Source organism: Mus caroli, chromosome 15 (genome assembly GCF_900094665.2).
Source record: "Mus caroli chromosome 15, CAROLI_EIJ_v1.1, whole genome shotgun sequence".
Taxonomy (NCBI): domain Eukaryota; kingdom Metazoa; phylum Chordata; class Mammalia; order Rodentia; family Muridae; genus Mus; species Mus caroli.
Genome location: NC_034584.1, coordinates 73,614,868 through 73,638,305, shown reverse-complemented (window position 1 = coordinate 73,638,305; position 23,438 = coordinate 73,614,868). Strand labels below are relative to the sequence as shown.

Here is a 23,438-nt window from a genome sequence, read left to right as displayed (position 1 = left end):
GCCAGACCCTGCCAGCTGTCACTGTTCAAAGCAAACAGATGTGAGTTCCTTAGTCAGCAGATACACTCAGGGATTTCTTTTTTAAGTGAGGAGGAAAAAAAAATGAAAGAAGCCAGTCTTTAGTCCTCCCTCCAAGGGTTAGCTATGCTTTTTTTTTTTTTTTTTTTTTTTTTATGAGTTGTACGTTTACCAGCTCGTCTTATTTTTTGGTGGTTTCAGGGCTCAAACCCAGCTTTAGCCCATGCTACTTCTGAACTCTAACACTGTAACACCTCAGCCCTAGACTTATCTTTTTATGTTTAATTATTTTCTATTAACATTTTCTTAGATCTAGGTTATGCATATGAGCGTTTTGCCTGCATGCGTGTCTGTATGTTGTGTGTGCGCTTGGTGCCCACAGAGGTCGGGAGAGGGTGTTGGATTCCCCAGGAACTGGGAGTTACAGAGGTTGTGAGCCACCATGTGGGTGCTGGGACTGGAACCCAGGTCCTCTGCAAGAGTAGAATGATCTTTAAACACTGAGCCATCTCTCTCCCCTGGATTTCGTTTTGCAAATGTTTTATCCAGCCAGACCTTCTGGTATGCACTTCCAACCCAGCACTTGGGAAGCTGAGGCAAGAGAACTGTAAACTAGAGGCCAACCTGGTCTATCCAGAGAGTTCAAGGCCAGCCTGGGCTAGATACTAAGACCCTGTTTCAAAAACAAACAAGCAAAGAAAGTTTAGGAGGAGTCAGGAGGCTGGGCATGGTGGTGCACACCTTTAATCCCAGCACTTTGGAGGCAGAGGCAGATGGATCTTTGTGAGTTCCAAGCCAGCCTAGTCTATAACCATAGTTATATAGTAGAGACACTTTCTCAAAAAGAAACAAACAAAAAGAAATCAGACAGGTCAGGAGCTCATGGAGACCCCTGACTAAAAGCAAAACAACAAACAAATGGACATTTTTTTCCTCTGGGACTTAGTTGGCTATTTTTTAGGGTTCTAGGTGGTTGGTTTTATGTGAAGCCACTGTGCTGTGTTCTTGGTTTCCTGTACACTGTGCACTGTACATTGTTATAAGCCTCATGGACATTATTCTCTGGCTAGGTCATCAGCTCTGCCTTGTTGAGGCCCGTGCCTGCCTGGGTCCAGGTCTGGTTCTGTCTTGCTCTTGTGAATGCTTCTAGGGTTGTCTTAGCACTCCCACAACCCAACACACAATGGTCAGACCCCACAAAGCAGCTTTTTCTGTTTTTTTTTTTTTTAAAGATTTATTTATTTATTTTATGTAAGTACACTGTAGCTGTCTTCAGACATTCCAGAAGAGGGCATCAGATCTCATTATGGATGGTTGTGAGCCACCATGTGGTTGCTGGGATTTGAACTCAGGACCTTTGGAAGAGCAGTCGGTGCTCTTATTCACTGAGCCATCTCACCAGCCCCCTTTTTCTGTTTTCTAGCAAGAGAGTTCACCCTCTTCACTTGTAAGAAATCCTCCATTCAGCAGATAGAACAGAAGCACACAAAGTTCCGTAACCTTGTGGTAAGTGGGGAACACAGGCATGGACCATGAACTCCCCAGAGCCCCGAAGCTGCTACAACCTGAGATTCCTGGAGCATCTGTGTAGCCTTCTGTGGCAGACATGTCCCTGTACCTCTGTCCGGTTCTATCCCATTTCCTCAGAGTGGGGCCTGGTAGGGCCCAGACTATCCACAGAAGAGAGGAGCGTAGTAGGTGGTAACCACAGGACATAAGAAAGGAGGTAGCTCCAGCCCCAGATGTTCAGGCTCACAGCTCTAGATGCACATCTGGCTTTCAGTCTTTCTATCTCTGTCTCTCTCCCTACTCCTCCTCTTCCCTCCCATCTCCCCACGTCCTCTCCTGAGAGTGGAATCAGACCCTGCTAGGTGAGCCCTCCATGACTGCACTACAGATGCTTCACTGTCACGCTCAGAGCTGCTTTTCTTGGCCTGGTCTAGAGGATGCACCGTAGGAAGCTAGTGCAGTCAGTCCCCTTTCTTTCTGAGCATTTGTGTGGTCCAGCCATCACTCTGACCATGGCCATGTCCACACTAATTTTGAAGCCCTGGGTCAACATGGCTGTTCTGACACCTGAGTGCCCGTATCCAACACTGCATGAAACCTGCTTCTGTGTCAGGTGGCATATCTGTGGCTGTGGTCTGTCTCTGTCACATGTCTTCAAATGTAGGCATGGCACCAAGGATATCAGGACTTCATGATGATCACCGTTGTAAGCTCTGGGCCCTGTTTAGCCTGGGATGGAGCTCTATAAATACCACTCCTGCCCCAAGCACAGACAGAACCAGACAGAACAGACATTGCTGAGGGCCAACTGTCCTTCAGATCATCACCAAAATATTATTCACTGTTTGGGCACTGCCAATCACAGCACCCCAAACAAATAGCTTTCTGCGTACTGGAACACAGAAAGCCTTCTGACATTTATTGCAAGAACCCAGCTGAGAGATCCCATCTTCTGTCCTAGAAATAGAAGCACTCAAAACCTGGAACCTTGAAAGCAGCTGAAATGTGAGTGATGAGCCAGGACAGAGGGGATAGAGAGAGCCTCTTGCCATGAACAGACAGTTCTCCATCTGCTCAGCAGATGCAGCTGGCTGCAGTCTTACTGTCATGCGTGTCAGTGGCTGAGAGTTCAGGATCCAGGGCACCAAGCAGAGATTTCTCTAAGATCAACCTGCCATCTGCCCTTGGCTTGCTCATGCACTGAAGGGCAGTAATAGATCCAACCTCTCCTGTGGTTCATCTATAAGCCAGAGCTCCCAGGAGCCTGTCGAAGACTCCCTCAAGTCTCCCATCCCTTTAGTGGGTTTTAAAGAAGAGACTGGGAAGCAGCCTCTGTAGAGAGGGATTGCAGTGGGAAGATGGCTCTGTTTACCATGTGCTTGGTATGTAGGCATGAGGACCCGAATTCAGTTCCAAGGACCCATGTGAGAGAGGATGGATATGTACATTTGTCTGGGCATCTGCCCAGAAGTGGTGGTCATATGGAAGTTTTATTTTTAACTTTTTGAGAAACCTCTAGACTGATTTTCCTAGTGGCTGGTTAATTTGTACCCCACCCCCACCCCATCATCAGTAATTCAGGACTCCTCTCCCCCAAGTCACCTCTGCCATTTGTTGTCACACTTGGGAGTTTTGTTGTTATTGTATAAGTATGTGACCACACTAAAGATATTTCCTTGACCCTTCTACATCTCTGTGTAGATGTGTGTCTATGGCTGGTCAAGTCAATGAGATATGTGGATATACCGTGTGGCAGCTTATGGGATCCCTCTTTCATTTAAAAGCCTTGTGTGGATCCTTCTCTGTAAAATGATTATATAGTCTAGCTAGTCTGTAGAATACGCAATAGCTAGAATAGCTAGTCTGTAGATACACGCAATCCAGGTATTTTATTTACAAGCTGTGAGCCTCGATCGGGCAGCTGTTGATCTATTCCAACTTACGTCCCAGCTATGTGTTCCTTGGTACTTGCTGTTTCTCCTGGCTGTGTGCTCTGATGGCGGCTTCCTCCCCTAGCATCCTTTCTCCCTTCCTCTGTGACCCCCAGCCAGGTGACTGCAAACCCACCTACCTCTATCTACTGCCCAATCACAGGCTTTAGCCTTTTATTGCCCAGTTAACTTGTAGAGCACAGTTACATAGCATCAGTTGGTGTGTGCACAATCTCCTTGTGGGGGAGGGGCCACCAGGTCTTGGGGCCAGTATTAGCATTTGCCTACACAGCAGTGCCAGACCAACCCCAGCACCTCCCAGTCTCCCTTCCTAACCAGGTGCCTGGAGCATGGATGTGGTGCCTGGCGCTCTGGCTGCCATCTTGCTCCCTGAGGACAATATCCTTAAAGTGACCCTTAGAGCAGGGTCTACAGAGTTGGAGCCACTGTTGAGTTAGTGTCCTGCTCATCTGCGGGTGCTTCAAGGCAGAGGCTAAACTTCAGTGATTGCTGGGCACCAGATACCACAGTAGTTGCTCAAAGAGATGTTAATGAAGGCCAACTGTTTAGAAACCTCTGCAGTGGGCTTGGAGCCCGGTTGGGAGCTGCATGCGCCTTGCAAATGGAAGTTCCCTTCCTCTTCAAGGGACCCCCGGGAGCAAAGCTGTTCAGTCCCTAGTAGCTGAGTGACACTCCATTGCTGCCTGGGCCCCACTCCACATCAACCCATCTTTCTTGAAGCTGACAGGCCGGACTGGAAGGCTCGTCTCAGGCCTTCCTTTACAGTGAATGATGGGATATGGATGAGGTGCAAGTATTTCTCTCATACCACTTTTGCTAACTTTATTCTTTTTTTTTTTAAGGGTCTCCTGAAGGCTTCTCATTCAAAGGTAATGAAGGAAAAAGGACTTTCAAATAAGACCACAGAGGAAAGCTATAGGTGTCGAGGCATGAAAGGTGAGCAGGCTGTTGTGGAGCTCACAGCTAGCTTTCCTCTCAAGCCTCAGTGCCCTGCTGCTTGGATACATCTGAACATAATTGGCTTTGCCCTTGGATTTGACCTGGGCCTTGACTCCAAGCACTAGCTGGGCACCGAGGGCACATTGTTGTTTCGGTCAGATAAGCACCTAAATGTGCAAGACCTTCCCTGGGACAAAGAACCGTCTGTACAAGTGTTAAGTGTCAAGAGTGCCAGGGCTCCCCATCTGCTCCTCCTGCCAGCGTCACAGGATGCAGTCCCACGCGGTCATCCAGAGCAGCCTGAGGAGTTCCTCTAGGGTTTGGGAGACCTCTGCGTTTACTCAGTCCAAACTAATATTCATGGCTTGAGTGCTGAAGAGAGTTCTAGAACCCATCAGTAACAAAGTAGCAACACAGACACACACAGACACACACACACACACACCACACACATACACACATTTACCACATATACACACATTCACCACACACACACATACACACACACCCCACATATACACACAAACACATACACACATTTACCACATATACACACACACACCCCACATATACACACATTCACCACACACACACATACACACACACACATACACCACATATACATACATTCACTACACACACACATACACACACACCACATATATACACATTCACCACACACACACATACACACACACCACATATACACACATTCACCACACACACATACACACACACCACATATACACACATTCACCACACACACACATACACACACATACATACACACACATGTGATTGATTATTTTATTTTTATCGATGTGTATATGTGTGTGTATGTGTGTGGGGGGGTGCGCACATATGTGCAGATGCCCTCAGAGACCCAGAAGAAAGCGTTGGATCTCCTGAAGCTGGAGAACCAGGCAGGGTGAGCCACTGTAGAAGGATGCTGGGAACCAAACTCTTGTCTTGTGGGAGAGCAGCAAACACTCCTAAGCACTGAGTGACCCCTCCAGCCACTAGAGATATTTTAGCATAGACTTAAGTACAATGATCGGGGTAAGAGAGGGACTCGGAAGAAAGTGAAGCCCACCAGGGCATGTGAGTGTGGGCTTCTTTGGTTTTTTGTTTGTTTGTTTGTTTGTTTTCTTTTTTGTTTTTTGAGACAGGGTTTCTCTGTGTAGCCCTGGCTGTCCTGGAACTCACTCTGTAGACCAGGCTGGCCTTGAACTCAGAAATCCTCCTGCCTCTGCCTCCTGAGTGCTGGGATTAAAGGCGTGTGCCACCACGCCCAGCGAGTGTGGGCTTCTTAAAGAGATCTGTTACTTACTGTTTTTTCAATAATCACATATAAGATTTTTAGTGGGGTTTATAGTTACAGGAACATAGCTGGTAGCATGAAAGTCCAGCCCACCAGGGAGAAAGAGTTCAGGTTTGTTGTTGTTGGTTGGTTGTTTTTTAATTCTTTCCTTGCTGTGTACATAGGCTGGCTCCAGTCTTGTGGAGTTCAGCTTCTTTTGCCTCCCAAGTGCTGGAATCAAAGTCCTGTGCTACCCTTGGTAAGGGTCTGTTCATTGTAAACCAAGCTAAGTTTAGTCAAGATTCCATGCTCCATGCAGAGAAGGGAACGAGGCTCTGTCTAGGGTCATACACATCCAGGCCTTAACTGCTTCTTTAACATAAAGTGCCTGCATGTGAAAGGGGTACTAAGGACGATCGGGTGATCCGATGTGGTTAATTGTGCTGGCTTTCTTGCTTAGTTGGTGACACATCAGTCAGACTCTGGGTAGCGGGTTTATCTCCCTTCTCACGCCACCATCATTTTCTGTCTTTCTGTCCTACTTCAAGTTTACAGCTTTGCTTTGGATTTTTTTAAGGTTTACTTATTGTTTTACGTGCATGGGTATTTTGGTTGATGTATGCATGTGCACCATGTGTGTGCCTGGTACCCAGAGAGGCCAGAAGAGGGCACTGGATCCCCTAGAACTAGAATTACAGCTGTGTGTTCTCAGAACCAAATCTAGGTCTGAGTCATCTCTGCAACCCTGGATTTCTTCTCATATTTAGTCAATGTTAGGTGTATATGTGTCTATTGTATGACCCAGGTTTTGGATGCACATGGAGGCCAGAAGAGGGCACCAGATCCTCTGGAGCTGGAGTTAAAGGCCATTGTGAGCTTCTTGATGTGGGTGCTCAGAACTGAACTCCGGTCCTCCAGAAGAGCAGTTATGTGTCTTAACCTGGGAACCAGCCAGCCAGCATAAGACAACTTAACTCCTTTCCTGCTGCTGGGGCTGAACCCACTATCTTGTGCATGTTAGTCCAGCTCACTATCACTGCTACATCCCAGCCCTGGACTGTAGGGTTTGTGGTATCCGGGAGTCCTCTCCACCACAGGGCTCGGGCCACACGGGGAGGCAGGACTCGTGAGTTTTACTGGGCTTACCCCAAACTGGGGCCAGGCAGGTGTCCGGCTATGGGAAGCCACAGGATACCGCTCTGGGGGTGAGGGAGCACAGTCTAAGGCCCTGGGGACAGCTGGAGCTGGCTTGGGGATCCCCAGGCCTACATGGAGGCCAGGGCCATCTGCTCCTCAAGCTCTTGGCCACCCAGGTGCCGCTGGATGCTGCGGAAGAGCTGAGAACTGAGGGGTTGGGGGGGGGCTATGGGCTGAATCTAGCCTGGGACCGAAGGAAATAAGAGGGGAGAGCTCTGGATAAGGGAGGTTGAGGAGAGAGGAGAGAGTCCTTGGCTTGTGGGCAGCTGGCTTGGCTTGGGCTTGGTGGTCGCTGTGACTGGAAGCACAGTGAGAGGCCTTGTACAGGAGATTAGATGCGGCTCCATAGGCAAAGGCCTTCTCCATGGCTCCCCATGGTGCATCAGGGGTGGGGGTGGGGAGTGAGGGATGGGGAAGAGACAGTCCATGTTTTTAAGACATTTATTGTCATGGCAGAAAGTGGATGAGTAAAAAACGTCCCCTGCTTCTCAGGGTGGTCTTGGGGTTAAATACCTTTTACTGGGAGGAATGTCTGGGGAGGGGAGTTTATTGGCTAAGCTTCCAGGCCTTTAGGTACCTCATTAAAATGGAGATCTGTCTTGAGCCTATGTGACCAGAGGTCATGACCTCTACCTGTGGAGGGGCTTGGGGCATTGCCCTTCTGTGACTGATGGCCACAAATCAATGGAGGGCTGCGGCCTCGTGTCAGAAGCCCAGTGTACGGGAGCGCAGCAGAACACCTGCCCGACCCTGAGGGTTCACCTGGGTTTCCAGCCTGTGCTCCACCAGGAACCAGGCTGTTGCACAGTTCTACAGTGGACTACTGGCACCTTTTCTCTTGGTGTGTGAGTGATTTTGGTCCATTGTAATCTGCCTTCCCGGGCTACCATGCACAGCAACGTGGGCACTCTAGTGATCTGGCTTCAGATGACCTGTTGCAGTTTTTTGCTTGTCTTCAAGCTGTTCTCTGCTCACCTCCTACAGGAAAGCCACTGTGTGTGTGGAAGCTGCACTGATGTTTGTTTCTTTGTCCCAGAGCCACCACAGTACCCAGTATGCTACTGTTGGCATCTTAAAACCTTTGGGTCTTTCCCTATTCTACGATGGCATGCAGGTTCCTGGAGATACTTTATCCATGGTACCTGAGTTAGTGTGACAGTATTCATGTGTCCTTTTTTCCTCAGTAAACTAGAAGGTCCTTGAAGATAATCTGTTTCCAGCACCCAGCATCAACATGGTACAGAGTAGATAGGCAGTGAGTATTTGTGGCATGGAGCCAAGGATGGCCATGGCCGGTAGCTGTGTGTGTGGCTAAGATGCAGATGGAGTCAGCTGGCTCCCCTGTAGCTTCAGAGGACTGGCATCTTGCACAGATTCCATTTGTACTCTAGCAGGAAGCTGAGACCCACTGCAAACTCTGTCTTTTCCCTGGGCAAATACTCATATTCACCTTTTTGTTGTACCACATCAACAGATCAAAATATATCTACCCTGTTATCCAGGAAAGCCACAAAGCAAGTTAAGCAGATATCACACGTCAGAGCATGCATGGATACGTTTGTAAAAACGGTGAGCACATTTAAGATCTATTTTATTGTTTCTCATTGTATGCTTTTGTGTGTGTGTGTACGTATGAGTGTGTGCCTTGTATGTGCATGTGAGTGTGGGTGCCCTCAGAGGTCAGATCCCCTGGAGCTGGAGTTCCAGGCCATTGTGAATCACCTGACATAATCATTGATTGGGAACCAAACCCGGATCCCTCTCAAGAGCAGCGAACACTCTGGACTGTTTAGCATCTCCAGCATAAGAACAGAGCTGATTTAAAGGAGACATGGTTAAAACATCTTCAGCTCATGCAGGTGTCAGGGAAGAGCTGGGGTGTTTGTGATACAGACCAGGCGATGCTGTCAGCTCTCCTAAGGATGATTTCTAGGTCAAGAAGACACCCACCAGCCAGGTAGTGGTGGAACACACCTTTAATCCCAGATCTGGAAGGTAAAAGCAGGAGGATCACTGAATTTGAGGCCAGCTTGATCTACAGATTGAGTTCCAGGACAGCCAGGACTATACAGAGAAGCCCTCTTTTCCTTCTGCCCATAGAATGGGACAAACATGGCTGATCTGTGGTTTGTCTGGTGGGAGGTGTTCAATTGGAGAGTGACAGATTTGAACCAGGGATGACAAAGGGCACAGCTGAGAACCCCAGGGGAGCAGCGGGAAGAAGTGCTAAGAAAAACTGGCTCAGCTCTAAGGTCTTGGTGGGTAGTCATGGCCAAAGAGGCAGGTGTTTGGAGCCATCACTGTAAGAAGCAGAGCATCGCCAGGATGTGGTATGGTGAAGCACTTACCTACTCTAGTAAGGGCTGGGTCACCAAAAGAAAGCAAGAGTTGGTAGAATCTGCTCCCACCAATCCTCCTTCCTGCCTTAGCCTCCCTAACTGTGCTTCAGCACCCGGGGCACTGTCTGAAGCCACTTAATCAGAAAGAGAATCTTTGCTCACATTGAAAAATTCAAAGTGTACGTGGAAGAAAAACTTAGAGATTTTCCCAGAGCAAAATCCACACACTTAGATTATTCCCATCAAAAACAGTACAGTTAGAACTCACTTGTCCCTATGACTATACTGCACGTTGTACAGTTGTGTTTCTTGCCATCCTGATGTGGGAAATGGCTGTTTGTTATTGCAGGAGACTACACATAAAAATCTTTCCTTTGTTTTGCCCATTCTGAGGAGGCATCAGAGCTGGAGTTCCCGTGGAGTTACTGGGTCAGAGGTGTGGGTGCCGTAGACATGGTGTATTGGTGACCTTTCCTATTGCCAGAGAAGAACATAAGGAAGCAAGGGTTTGTTTTGGCTCATAGTACAGACCATGAATGAGGGGTAGTGAAGGCAGGAGGAGCTGGAGGCAGTGAGTCAGTCACATCTCCACACTCAGGAGGCCGAGTGCCGTGTGTTCTGAGCTCACTGTCTTCAAGGCATACACATCAGGATCCCTACTCGGGAACGGCCCCACTCACAGTTAGATGGATCATCCTCTTTAATCAGAATAAGATAATCCTCACAGATATGCCCAGAAAGGAAATCATCCCTCCAAACATTTGCATTTGGAGACTTGTCCCCTGAGTGAGTGACTCTTAATTCCTGTCAAGTGGAGACTCACCATCACACAGGACAATATCCTTTTTTTTTTTTTTTTCTTTTTCTCCCCTGTCTCAGTCCCACCCTGCCTGCAAAATCCCAGAGCTGACTTCAAACCAGTTCAACCTTTATGGAAGGAGCCCGCTAATGATGTACTTCTTCCTCAACTACTCCCAGTTGCAGCTGACTGGTCGGGACCTGCTGGTCAGCAGGAGAGAAAAGACGGAAATCATTCCATATCCTTGTCAACTGCTACCTCTTTGCAGAAGCAGGGCTTGGGGAGGAGCATCCAGGCTTTGGTGCATAGCCTGCCACACAGTGGGTACTTGGTAGGAACAGTTGTGGTATGTACCTCACGGATAGAGAGTTGTGCTTGTGCTCAGGGGAGCCTCACATTTAGGCCTTGTGTACTGGCCAGGAGGCGCTGAACATGTCCCCATGGACAGAGTCACCTCTTTCTCATTGTCCAGCATAAACTTAGGCATCATACACTCCCTGATACTCCCTGGCCCAAGAGAGTGGGACCATCAGTTTTGGTGTCCTCTGCACACTTTCGTTTGGAGTTGGTATAAAACTCAGCTCTTGGGAAACAGGTCCAACATGTGTTGATTTGCAGCATGTGTTGGTATGTTGAGCCTTAGCAACATGCCTAGGGGTCAGAACATGGGTTCTACTGGGAGTCAGTTTGCTCTGTTTGACTTAAATAGCCCAGACTCTGAAACTAATACTAACCACTAGTGAGATTTTAGAAAGGTTCCGGTTTTTCTGTGGGCAATTTTTACCTCGTCTGTAAAATCAGAATAAGGATTCCCCTGTTGGGGGTGCTTTTTGTTTGATTTTATTATTGTTTGGACCTTTTGTTGTTGTTGTTGTTGTTGTTGTTTATTTGTTTGTCCCACTGTGTGGCCCCCGCTGGCCTGGAACTTACTATGTAGAGAAGACTGGTCTCAAATTCACAGAGCTCCACCTGCCTCTTTATTCTGAGTGCTGCGATTTAAGACTTGTGCCACCAGGCCCAGCTTCAGGGGCTATTTTGCAGATTGCCTCCCAGGGCAGTGGAGGTAAGAGTGCTCAGGACATGCCTGCTACTCCATTGCCTTTGCTGGCTCATAGGCAGGAAGGCCACCAGGAGGCCCTATTTGTCTCCTGTCCCTAGAGCTTTGCGTCGCAGATTTCTGAAAGCAGACCACCTACCTCTGGGTAACATGGTCCAAATTGTCCCTGGCATCACCCTGTTCTTGAGGTCACTGGGCTCCAGAGATGGCCTCTGGCTGTGATGTACAAACCTTAACAGCTCTACCCTGCAAGCTCCTAAAGTGGAGATGGTTCTACCAAGCTGGTAATGTGACTGAGTGGTGTATAACAGGCACTCTACGAAGAACTGGCATTGTGGTTGTCACCATCCTCTACAAAAGTCCTTCTCAGCCTTCCTAATGCTGCAACCCTTTAATACAGTCAGATCCTCGTGCTGTGGTGACCTCAACCATAAAATTATTTCATTCCTTTTTCATAACTGTACATTTGCTACTGTTATGAATTGTAATGTAAATGAGTTTTCCCATGGCCTTAGGCGGCCCCTGTGAAAGGGTCATGTGACACCCCTCCAAAGGAGTCAATGCCCGTAGGTTGAGTATCGGTGCTCTAAAGGAAGGCTTCTTTTCTTTTTGGGAGGTCCTTGAGATAGGGTCTCAGAGTTTAGCTGAGGCTGGCTTCAGACTCAGGGTAATGGCTGCCTTAGCTGTGAGTGCTGAGGTTACAGGTGTGAGTCACTAGATCTGGCTTTTAGTCCCTTTCATAGATAAATGGGGACAAAGAGGGTGACAGTGGCCATCCCACAAATTGTCACAAATGCAGCTGAGATTCTAACCAAGGGTGGAGGTAGAGAGAGGACAAAGGTGTTTGTTGGTTTGTCTGTTTGCCTTGGTGTTCTGAGACAGTGTCTGGTCCGCTCTGGCTTCCCTGGAATTCCCTGTGTCCTTGAACTTGATCATCCTCACTCCATTTCCCAAATGCTAGGATCCCCAGGTGTGTGTCATCACACCTGAAGTGGACAACGGAGCCGAGTGTGGCTGTGTGTGCCTATAACACCAGGCCTAGGGAGGCTGAGGCAGAAAGCTTACAATGAACTTGAGAATGCACAGCCAGGCCCTGTTTCAAAAACAAAAACAAAAACAAAACAAGAATAACAACAAAAAAAACCCAACCCAAATCCAGCTGGGCTTGATGGCCCAAGCTTTTAATCCCAGCACACAGGAGGCAGAGACAGGTGAATCTCTGTGAGTTCAAGGCCAGCGAAGAGTTAAGATTGTCTCAAAAACCAAACTGAAACCCAAACCAGAAAACAAAAATGATTTATCAGGCTGTCAAGGGGAGAGATGTTGGAGCCCCTTTCTCTTTGTCATTATGGTAACAGACTCCAATCCCAGACTGGTAAACAGGGCCCAGAACTAAGCTTATGGGATTTGTAGAAAGATCACGGTGATGTTGGGAAACCCCTTGGGAACAACATGGCACTCCTGCCAGGGCACCATCTTTCTCCCTCAGACAGTCTAAGGAAGTATTATCTGGCTCGATACCCTGGACAGAGCCAAAGGGGGCTTAAGGACAGGGTGGACAGCCTGCCCAGCCACAGAGGGACAGCCTTTCTCCTTCCCCGGCTGGCCATCACCAGTCTGAGAAGACCACTGCCTGTGTGGATTCTGGGTGCCTCCTCCAGAACTCCAGAGCTCCAAACGTCATCCTTTGCGTCGTCCATGCTCTCCTTACCATGGCTGCTACAACCTAGGGCAGGCAGCACTGTGGACCTTTCCTTGACAGCAGAATGCACTGACTCTGCCATGACCTATGCTGACATCATCCAGTTGGTCACAAAGAACATGGAGATTCGAAAGAAAAAGCTCCGGCAGCTGGACCAGATGCATGAGAATGAGTGGAACTGTTTTAACAATTACCTAAGGGAGCTGCAAGAAAACTTTGAGAGGTGAGAGGGCACGGGTGCAGAGCCGCGAGTGGCGAGTGGACCCCCATCCACTGCAGCAGTCAGCAGGATGTGACTTAGCTGGAGTTGGGGGCGGAGAAGCTTTTCTGGGTGGCCCCGATTAGAAACGGCTCGTTCACTGGGAGGTGGTGGGGCATGCCTTTAATCCTCCAGGAGTTTGAGGCCAGCATGGTCTACAAAGCTACAGGATAGCCAGGGATATACAAAGAAACCATGTCTCTAAACCACCGCCATTACCACCACTACCTTTACACACCTCCCGTCCCCTTGGATATCAACATCGAAGTGATGCTCTTCCATAGCCAGGATGAAAGTGGCCATGTGGGAGATGACTCCGGTGGGGTAGGACTCTTTGGGAACATTACTACTTGTTTCTCTAATAGAGCACAGGTTGGGAGCATTAGCTTTGACATCGGGCAGTCTGAAGTTCTGTCTCTTATCTTATCCTTGCCATCGAGGCTCTGCACTTAGGCTGTGAAGGGTGTGGGTGTCTCTTCCATGAATGTGACCAGTACTAGCACCTGCCTGGCAGAGTAGTTCTAACCTAGTGCCTAGCTCGAAGGTGTTGGCTGGTGAAGGGGGGGACACATGGGGACACGCATCAGGGCACTACAGTACCCCAGCCAGAAAGTTTGCGGACGGAAAATGGTGAGCAACCAAGACCATCTATCAGGCAGCTGCTGGACCTCCCAGTGTGGGGGCGGGGCCTGGCAGCTGCTGGACCTCCCAGTGTGGGGGCGGAGCCTGTGTGCCCTTAATGAGGGCTGCACAGGAGACCCCACACAGGGCCTTTCCTGGAGAAGAGAGTTTCCCCGCGAGTCCCTTGCACATGGCCTCTACCATATCTGGGGCAGAGTTTCTGTGATTCAGAGTACTTCTGGAGAAGTTCCAGGAAATACTCCAACATTTCATTCTGTGACAGCTGTCTTAAAAGGAACAGAAGCCGGGCAATGGTGGCACACGCCTTTAGTCTCAGCACTTGGGAGGCAGAGGCAGGTGGATTTCTGAGTTCGAGGCCAGCCTGGTCTACAGAGTGAGTTCCAGGACAGCCAGGGCTCCATAGAGAAACCCTGTCTCGGAAAAAAAAAAAAAGAAAGAAAGAAAGAAACAGCAACGTATATAACATCATCTCTCCCCACTTCTTTTACATTTGTGTGTGTGTGTGTGTGCATGTGTATATATGTATGTGTGTATGGGTGTATATGGGAGTGTATATGTATGTGTGTATGGGTGTATATGGGAGTGTATATGTATGTGTGTATTGGTATATATGGGAGTGTATGTGTATGTGTGTGTGTGTGTGTGTGTTGCCCATGGTTAGCCCTGAACTTCAGGGCTCAAGTTATCCTCATGCTGAATAGTTGAGTATATATATTGCCAACCCTGCTAATGACATCTTTATTATTATTATTATTATTATTATTTATATGAGTACACTGAAGCTGTCTGACACCCTCTTCAGATCCCATTACAGATGGTTGTGAGCCACCATGTGGTTGCTGGGAATTGAACTCAGGACCTCTGGAAGAGTAGTCAGTAATCTTAACTGCTGAGTCATCTCTCCAGCCCTGACAACATTTTTAAAAAAAGATTTATTTTATGTGTGTGGGTGTCTTGCCTGCTTGTATATATGTGTACTACCTGATACGGAAATCAAAAGAGATTGCCAAATCTCCTGGAATTGGAATTACAGATGGTTGTGAACTGCCATGTGGGTGCTGAGAACTGGACGTGGGTCCTCTCAAGAGCAGGAAGTGTCTTAACTGCTAAGCCTTAGGTCCAGCCCCTCATGACAACATATTAACTCACATAAACATATATTAATGACTCTTGCTGACCTTGAATACTCATAGCCTGATTCATCATCAAGTAAGTGTGTGTGTGCATTTCAAAAGCCAACTAAGGGTTATCCAGTTCAGCAAAGCCACTGTGTACCCCAGAACACGCTCTCCAGGAAGCCTCTAGTCGCCCTGCTGCCTGCCAGCATTTATCGAGCATTTCCTGTGTATCCAGCAGTCTTAAGCATTTGACCTCCTCTAGCTCACACCTCACCACAAACCGCATGAACATACTAGCATGGAGAGGCTAAGTAATTTCCTGGAGGTCACCCCACCAAGCAGCAGAGCTCTGCTTAGAGTCATCTTCCTAACGAGGGTGTATGTCAGCCTTCTTTTAAGATGGCAGGCTCCTCGTCCCTTCTGTAATTTCATTTATGTTCATTCAAAAACCCCAGCGATCTGTATCTGGGATGGGGTCACTGCTGTGTGGTCAGCTGCTTCCGTCCACTCTGCCCAGCAAGCTGGCAGACTAATGTAGTCTGAAAAGATACATTACAAGACAGTCAAGGCGCCGGGCGGTGGTGGCGCACACCTTTAATCCCAGCACTTGGGAGGCAGAGGCAGGCGTATTTCTGAGTTTGAGGCCAGCCTGGTCTACATAGTGAGTTCCAGGACAGCCAGGGTTATACAGAGAAACCCTGTCTTGAAAAACCAAAATAAACAAGACAGGCAAGACGGGCAGGGCTGCACATTGAACCCCTGTCTGGAGAGTGAGGGCGGGGGCGGGGTGAAGGGTACACGGGAGGGGGCTGGGGGGGGGGTCACACGACTTTTTCGTCCATTCCCATCTATGTTTTGCCATTTTTATCTCCCAGGGAGTTGGAAATCATCGATAAGAAAGAACGAGACAAGAGAAAGGATAAGAACAGGGTCGTCTCCTCCACGACACTGTTTGAATCGTCTGGCAAGAAATCCAAGGGAAACAAGCAAAGAGAAACTGCCTTTCTTTCAAGGTTTGTTGTTCAAACAGAAGCCTTAGAAAATGTCCAGTGTGAGCGATGTAAGAATTCTTACCACATGGGGAAGGGATGCGGTGCAGGTCTGGGCGGGGAGGACACCCACGGAGCTTTCCCGGGTCTCACGTCTCAGAACAAAGAGTTGGACCAGAACACTTGGAGAGTGGTAGAGACCGTTTATTAAGAAGAAAGAAGGCTGTTTCTGAGAGTGGAGGCGGCTAGAGAGCTGGGGCAGTACTGAGGTGCAGAAGCCGCAGACATCATTCCGGATCACTCACGTGGTGCCACTTTCTCTGTCAGCCCAAGGAGCTTGAGGCTTTGTCACACTCGCTCTCTCATAGGCAGCCACCGTCAGGAGGGGGTTCCGGTCTTTTGCCAACAGGCTCCACCCCTCTGCTCACTTACTTTCTCCTCCCCTCCAATCATCTGCCGCTCCTCCCCTCCAGTCGGCTACCTGCTCACTCTCTCAAGCATCTATTGGTTCATCTCAGCGCTTCCCTCCCTCCCACTTCTAGAAGTTTCAGTTAAGGTTGAGGAATTTAAAAAATAATATTTTTATGTGTATGTGCTTGCATGAAGGTATATGTACCCCATTCACGGGAGCCCAAAAATGTCAGAATCAGTTGTCAAAAACCCAGAACTGGAGTTAGACAGTTGTGAGACGTCCTGTGGATGCTGGGAACTGAACTCAGGCCCTCCATAAGAGCAGCCAGTGTTCTACCCTATTGAGTCATCTTTTGGGCCTCAGTGATCAGCAAGTTACAGCTGATGGTATCTGTTGGTTAGAGATGAGCCTTTGGCTCCCCCTGCAGTTGCGGGGTGGCTGTGATCCCAGCATCATCGGGTTAGTTTGAGTATATTAGGAAACACATACATTTTACAAGATGAAAACTACAGAATCTAAATAATAGCAATATGGTCACATTCACCCATGGCTCCAGGAAGGGCAAGAGCCAAGAAAGTGATAATTTTGCTTATCCCTGAGACCCACCCCCATCTGACCCATCCCCCATCCCTGTCTTACTTGTTCCCTGCACTGTGACCCCTTGTAACATTAAAACAAACAAAAACCATATCACATTGATGGTTATAGATTGAGGATGTGATAGCACGCAAAATAATAATTGTAAGGAGGGATCCAGTGGTGGTGCAAGGGCTCATGACTCGCCAAAGCATGACACCCCACCAGGTGTAAATGTAGCGTTTAAATGCAAAGAGTAGGATGCCAATGCAAAGAGTGTTTTATTCTGCAGAAGTCCAGCATGCCGGGGACTCCTAGTTCCCAGAACAGAGAGACATCCAAGTGATCTCTCAGGCTGATTTAAAGCACATTAGGGAATTCTGGGGTAGGTGACCTCTGTGTTAATCTGTTGGGTCCTTCTCCATGGGCATTCCATTACTTGGGTGTGGGGGCTGGAAACTTGCTGGGGGAGGTATGGAAACTGTTGCTGAGGGAGTCTGGAAACTGCTGCTACATGGCGATTATTGCAGGCTGAGCCTGGGAAATGAAGTTTTAAAAGTGGAGACTACTTCCATCCCCAAACTGGTTCTGTTGCCAGGGTGAATGTGGCTTGGTTGGTGACTGTCCCCATCACTGATAGGTGGTGGCTGCCCCTATTTAGAGTTGAAGAAACCAGCACTCAGCCAGACTAAGATGTCAGCCTGTCCTATTAAACCTGTGAACTAGTACTTTTCTTGAATTGAGAAAACTATGGATTCTTAGGAGTAGTGGGACATGTCACCAACAGGCTTTTGTCAATCCTAGCTTCTCCAGCATCAAAACTGTACCTCAATCTAATTCCCTCAGACCCCATTCTCCTTTGTTTCTCCTCTGACCTTAAACCCAGTTCAGGCCCCCCTCCTCCAGGAAGTCTTCTGTGATATCTGCTCAGAGTACATACCAGACTTGTGCACCCCTCTCCCTGTATTTCCGGTTTTCTCTCAAGGCCAGGATCATGTTTCCCATAGTCTTGTCCAGTCCTGGCCCCAGGCTGCGGTTGGAGGATTAATGAGAGACATGGCCTTGTCCTGACCCTCTACTTTCCTTACCGTCGCCAACCTTACCAACTTATATTTATTACTCTCCCAGTGCACATCAGGGTGCCAGTGAAACTGCTGCTGGAGAAGCCACACTGAATTTCTGAACTATTTTTTATTGGTATCCATTTTGCTTCCCCCACAGGAAGAAAAAGAAGGAGGTTGAAGAGAGACCAAAGGGTTTCTATTCCCCTTTCTCATTTCAAAACTCTATGGATGTGGATAACAATTCCGTGGGCCTAAAAAGCCCCTACAGAATCAAGTCTCCTTCCAGGTGAGGTGGACCAACAACGGGAAGAGAGGGAACTAGAACGTGCCTACCCCAAGTCCTGCTACCCTGGGGTTTGCAGGAGAGACCTGACTGGAAGAGCTTGTGTGGGACCACTGCATCTTTTCAGATGGTTTGCTTCTCGTATTTAAAGTGTTGCAGTGCCAGGCGACCTCATATGAAAGTTAAGCTTTCTTGAGGTGGGATTAGTCACAGTATCCCAAGCCCAGAAACAGGTTACAGCATCCTCTAAAAATTTCTGATGCAGGCACCTTGTAGCAGGAGGTTGTAGCAGAAGGTCCAGCCCCATTTGACAAGCAGCTGGTGTCAGGAGGCAAATACAACAGCAAACTAAATGCTCACAGTAGGGGGGAGCACAGGGTAGATAGAATAGGGGTCCAGGAGCCATGCTGGAGTGGTGTCATTGAGTCTGGCACAGAGGACCGGGTTTCCTGGCAGAAGGAGAGATGCAAAAGAGGCCAGCTGCAGGGAGTGGAGGAAAGCTATGTACCACGTGGGAGGAGGGCGGGGCAAGGTGTGGCTTCCAGGGTATGGGAGCCTGGAGACTGTCTCTGGGCAAACAAGGAGATTTCCACGAAGCCCTTGGTTTTCTGTTATGGAAACCATTGGAAGATGGCCAGCGAGGGCATCACTGACTAGATTTGGCTTTTCAGAGACCCAGTAGGTTTTAGTGTTCATATTTGGGGGACTTGTAAAGGCTCCCACAAACCCTTGTCTGTACTTGGTACCTGTCTATACTTTTCAATCAGGAATCTCTAGACTTTCTGGATTTTGGCTCAGAAAAATATTTCAAAAGCCAATCCTTAATACGATATTACTAAGACACCGTTTACAGGCAGAAAGTGGAGGCACAGCACTTAGGAGGCCGAGGCAAGAGGGTTTCAATAGAACAAGTATCCTGGTGTCTAACTGGGGTGAGTTAGTTCGTTTCTGTTGCCCTAATGAAAAACTGGCTGAGGATCCAGGTGTCTCAGTTAGGGGTTTACTGCTGTGAGCAGATACCATGACCAAGGCAACTCTTATAAGGACAACATTTAATTGGGGCTGGCTTACAGGTTCAGAGGTTCAGTCCATTATCATCATGGTGGGAGCATGGCAGCATCCAGGCAGGCATGGTGCAGGAGGAACTGAGAGTTCTACATCTTGTTTCAAAGACAAACAGAAGAAGACTGGCTTCCAGGGAGCTAGGATGAGGGTCTTAAAGCCTACACCCACAGTGACACACTTTCTCCAACAAGGCTATACCTCCTAATAGTGCCACTCCCTAGACCAAGCATATTCAAACTACACACCATGACTTATTTAGCATACAGTACTGGAGATCTCAAAAAAAAAGTGTGTGTATATTGTATATGTTGTGAAATATAGAGTAAAGAAATTAGAATTTTAAACACACACACACACACACTGACACATTGGGAGAGGATGTAGTCGGTAAAGCCCTTGCCATACAAGCATGAAGACCTGAATAGGAGTCCTTAGATCCCAGCCTGCATCTGTATCCCCAGTATTCCTACAGAGAGATGGAAGTGGAGGCAGGAGAACTCTGTGGGCTAGCTAACCTTGCATATGCATCAGTGGACAGCAACAAAAAGACCCTATCTCAAGCAAGGTAGGCAATAAGGGCCAACACCCAAGGTTGCCCTCTGACCTCTGCACATGTGCCATGATACATATGTGGCCCCCCACATATTATACACATATGGTCCAGGTGAGCCCCACATGGACAGGTTCTCTTTTGGTTGACCCCAGAGGAAGGTAAAGGTATGGAAAGTCTGTCAGAGAGCTGAAAGGAATTGTCACTTCATAGCTGTCACTTCCATGGTCCTTTCCAAGCCTCTTAAGTCAGGGAAGTCCTAGAGCATGCCTGGCGGGGAGGCCTGGCCAGACTCTACCTAGAAGAACTCCTTTTGGCTGGGCCCTGAACCCAGTTTAAATTCTCAGAGCCCACAAGACAGCTCACAGTCATCTGTAGTTTTAGTTCCATGGGATATAATGTGTTTTCTGGACTCCAAGGGCACCAAATATGTACATAACACACATACATGTATGTTGGCAAAACACTCGTACATATAACATAAAAAAGAATCAATCCTAAAAAAAAAAAAAGAAAATGTAATTTTTATTTTGATTGAAGTAAGGTGAATTAAGGCATACTCATCTCTCTCTGTTATTGTTGTTGTTGTTTGAGACAGGTTTTCTCTGTGTAGCCTGTCCTTGAACTTGCTCTGTAGACCAGGCTGACCTCAAACTCAGAGAGCTACCTGCCTCTGCTGGGACTAAATGCATGTGCCACCATGCCCAGCCTAGGTGTCGATTCTACTTTTCTTGCCTTCTTGATTTTTTTTCTCTTACGTATTTACAGAAGTGAATACACTGTACCACACGTTCTTCCTTGATTGAGTTCCTGTCCTTCCCAGACCCCTCCATGCCTTCTGCCATTTTCCAGCCTTTTCACCTGCTTCCCTCCGGGGCTTGATGCTAGCTAGCCTGCTGACATCTTGGTCGTGTGAGGTTCCCACCATTTCTGTCTTCTCATTTTTCCACAGTGAGGGTGGCAGCAGTATCTCCACAGTCAAGCAGGACATGCTCTTCCAACTCTCACCCTCCTCCATGGAATGAACTCGCCCAAGAACAGGAGGAGACTGTGGAGGTGACGCTCCTGTCTGTTGTCAGATGCGGTAGAAAGCGGAATCGGCAATGGCAACTGAGAGCTCTGATGCAGCCAGGGACGCATGGAGCCTCTCCCAGTCCACAGGAGAAAGAATATTAAAGTTCACACCTCCCACGGACCATTCAGGGCTCATCCATCAGACATTCACTTGATAATAACAACCCAACCCAACCCATCCTTATGAAACATGGCAAGACCCTGTCTCAAAAAACAAGCCAACACCAAGTATCAGAAGGGAGCTAAGCTGCTAAGTCCCAGCTGTCTTTAGGCCCAGCACGCTCTAGTCAGGGGCAGATTGATTTCTGAGTTCGAGGCTAGTCATTCCTACATGTTTGTTAACACATGTGGCACACACTTATTTGGGGCTTACTCATCTTTTCATCTATATTAAGTTAGATATTAACACTTAACATTTATTTACATGTTTTTGGTTTACTTTTTGTTTTGTTTTGTTTGTTTGTTTGTTTGTTTGTTTGTTTCGAGACAGGGTTTCTCTCTGTAGTCCTGGCTGTCCTGGAACTCACTTTATAGACCAGACTGGCCTTGAACTCAGAAATCTGCTTGCCTCTGCCACCCAGGTGCTAGGATTTAAGGTATGTGCCACCACTGCCCGGCTTAATTTTTTTTTATTTGCCTGTTTGCAGTACTAGATATTTGAACCTAGGGCCTTGCCTATGCTAGGAAACCATTCCTTTCTATTTGAGGATCTTGCTAAGTTTTCTGGGATGCCCCTGTGAATCTCCTACCTTACTCACTGGGCCCAGCTGCCTCTACCTGGTCTAGGGGTGCTCATAAAAGCAAAGTAAATCCGGGCATGGTGGCTCACGCCTTTAATCCCAGCACTTGGGAGGCAGAGGCAGGCGGATTTCTGAGTTCAAGGCCAGCCTGGTCTACACAGAGAATATGTCACCCCTCCTGAGCCTACAGGCTTTTCCAGAGCTGTAAAACAGCACACTTCTTTCCTGGGAATTGGTACAACCAAACATTTCCAGGAACCTTAGATTCCTTTCAAGGTCCCTGAAACAATGCCTGCCCCCTAAGCCAACTACAGCTATGGAAATCTACCCTAAGAAAACCTCAGGAAAGAAGGCATGTAGAAGATGCTTCACTTGAATCTCTGATAAGAGGGGAAACTCCTTAAGAATAGACATCCTATGGAATACGGTGCATCCATTTTAAGCTATGTGGGAGGCACAGGAAAGGCAGAAGTAAGACTAGGGGTGCGGACGAGCAGCAGCGTACTGGTTGAGTATGTCTTTTTGGTTTTGTTAATGTTTTCAATAAAAACCAACTGTTTCTATTTTGATTTTGGTTTTTAAAACTCAGATGATTTTTTTTGTTTGTTTCTTTTTTTCCCATTAATCTCAGGAAGTCTTGAGATTAGTGCATAGACACACATCATAGAGTTTGTCAGAATGTCTCCCTGAAGTAATAAGCACAGAATTAGAAATCGGATACTAGGAAAGACCAGAAGACAGGCTGAGAGAGAGAGAGAGAGAGAGAGAGAGAGAGAGAGAGAGAGAGAGAGAGAGAGAGAGAGAGCTTGCAGCCCAAGGGCATGCTTTCCCAGTTTGCTGCCCTTCTACTGAATCCCAGCTCATGCACTGTCCCACATCAGCGTTTGCCCTCTTTATCTTGCCAACCTAAATGCCATGCCTCCTCTCCCCCAAAACTAGATCAGGTGTCCCTGTGCATGTTCCCATACCACCCTGTATCTCTTTCTGTGTTTTTAAGACTTATTTGTGTGTGTGTGTGTGTGTGTGTGTGTATCCATGTGTGTATAGGTCAGAAGAGGGCAGCAGTTGTCCCCAGTACCCACACTTGCCATAGACTGGACTCAGCCGGTCCCTCAACCTGCGGGAGAATCAGAGTCCCTTGTACTCAGGTGGGCAAGGAGTCACCAAGATGACAAACAGACACTAACACAAAGGAGAGCTGGATCTGAGTGTAATTTCTCAAAGCGAGCATCAGACTTATATTACAGAAGAAAACAAGGAAGTTAGGTGATACATTAAGGTCATCCAAGGTACATTGAGGTTACCCAATGCGAAATGACTCTTTACACAAAACAGAGAAATGCATACATAAAATCTAACAGGAACCAGGCAGTGTTTACAACTGGGATAAAAATCAGTGTTTACAGTTGGGATAAAAATCAGTGTTTACAACTGGGAAATAATCAGCCCTATCTAAGGTTAGCTTATTCTTAGAAGCTAAGGGCAAGGGCTTTATGCACTTGCCATAGTTCCAATTCTAGTCTATTGTATAATCCACCTTTTCCCTAGGCCATTTTAAATTCCTGTATATGGGAGTTACTCGGCTGTTATTCTAAGTATTTACTCTAGTTCCTTCTTAGACCTCAACCCACCTTCCTAGGCCATTGTAAACTCATGTATATGGGAGTGGCTTAGTTGTTATTTTAAGTATCTGTAGGGAACCTCCATTTAACAGAGGAGCCCACCAACTTTCTTTTTTTTTTAAGTACATTTTTTTTAAAGATTTATTTATTATATATAAGTACACTGTAGCTGTCTTCAGACACTCCAGAAGAGGGCGCCAGATCTCGTTGTGGATGGTTGTGAGCCACCATG

The 23,438-nt window shown here is 47.6% G+C and overlaps 1 protein-coding gene across 1 annotated transcript in view; it reads left to right on the top strand.

The window, feature by feature from the left end:
* Window positions 1–21,202, top strand: part of Fam227a (family with sequence similarity 227 member A) — a 46,567-nt gene extending 25,365 nt beyond the window's left edge. Inside the window, exons 11-18 of the mRNA XM_021183754.2 lie at window positions 1,442–1,524; window positions 4,322–4,415; window positions 8,390–8,484; window positions 10,134–10,291; window positions 12,883–13,035; window positions 15,707–15,844; window positions 18,030–18,158; window positions 20,723–21,202. Of these exons, the coding sequence (XP_021039413.1) occupies window positions 1,442–1,524; window positions 4,322–4,415; window positions 8,390–8,484; window positions 10,134–10,291; window positions 12,883–13,035; window positions 15,707–15,844; window positions 18,030–18,158; window positions 20,723–20,795 (923 nt within the window). The 3' untranslated portion in view covers window positions 20,796–21,202. The remainder of the gene's footprint in view (window positions 1–1,441; window positions 1,525–4,321; window positions 4,416–8,389; window positions 8,485–10,133; window positions 10,292–12,882; window positions 13,036–15,706; window positions 15,845–18,029; window positions 18,159–20,722) is intronic.
* The last annotated feature ends 2,236 nt before the right edge of the window (window positions 21,203–23,438 follow it).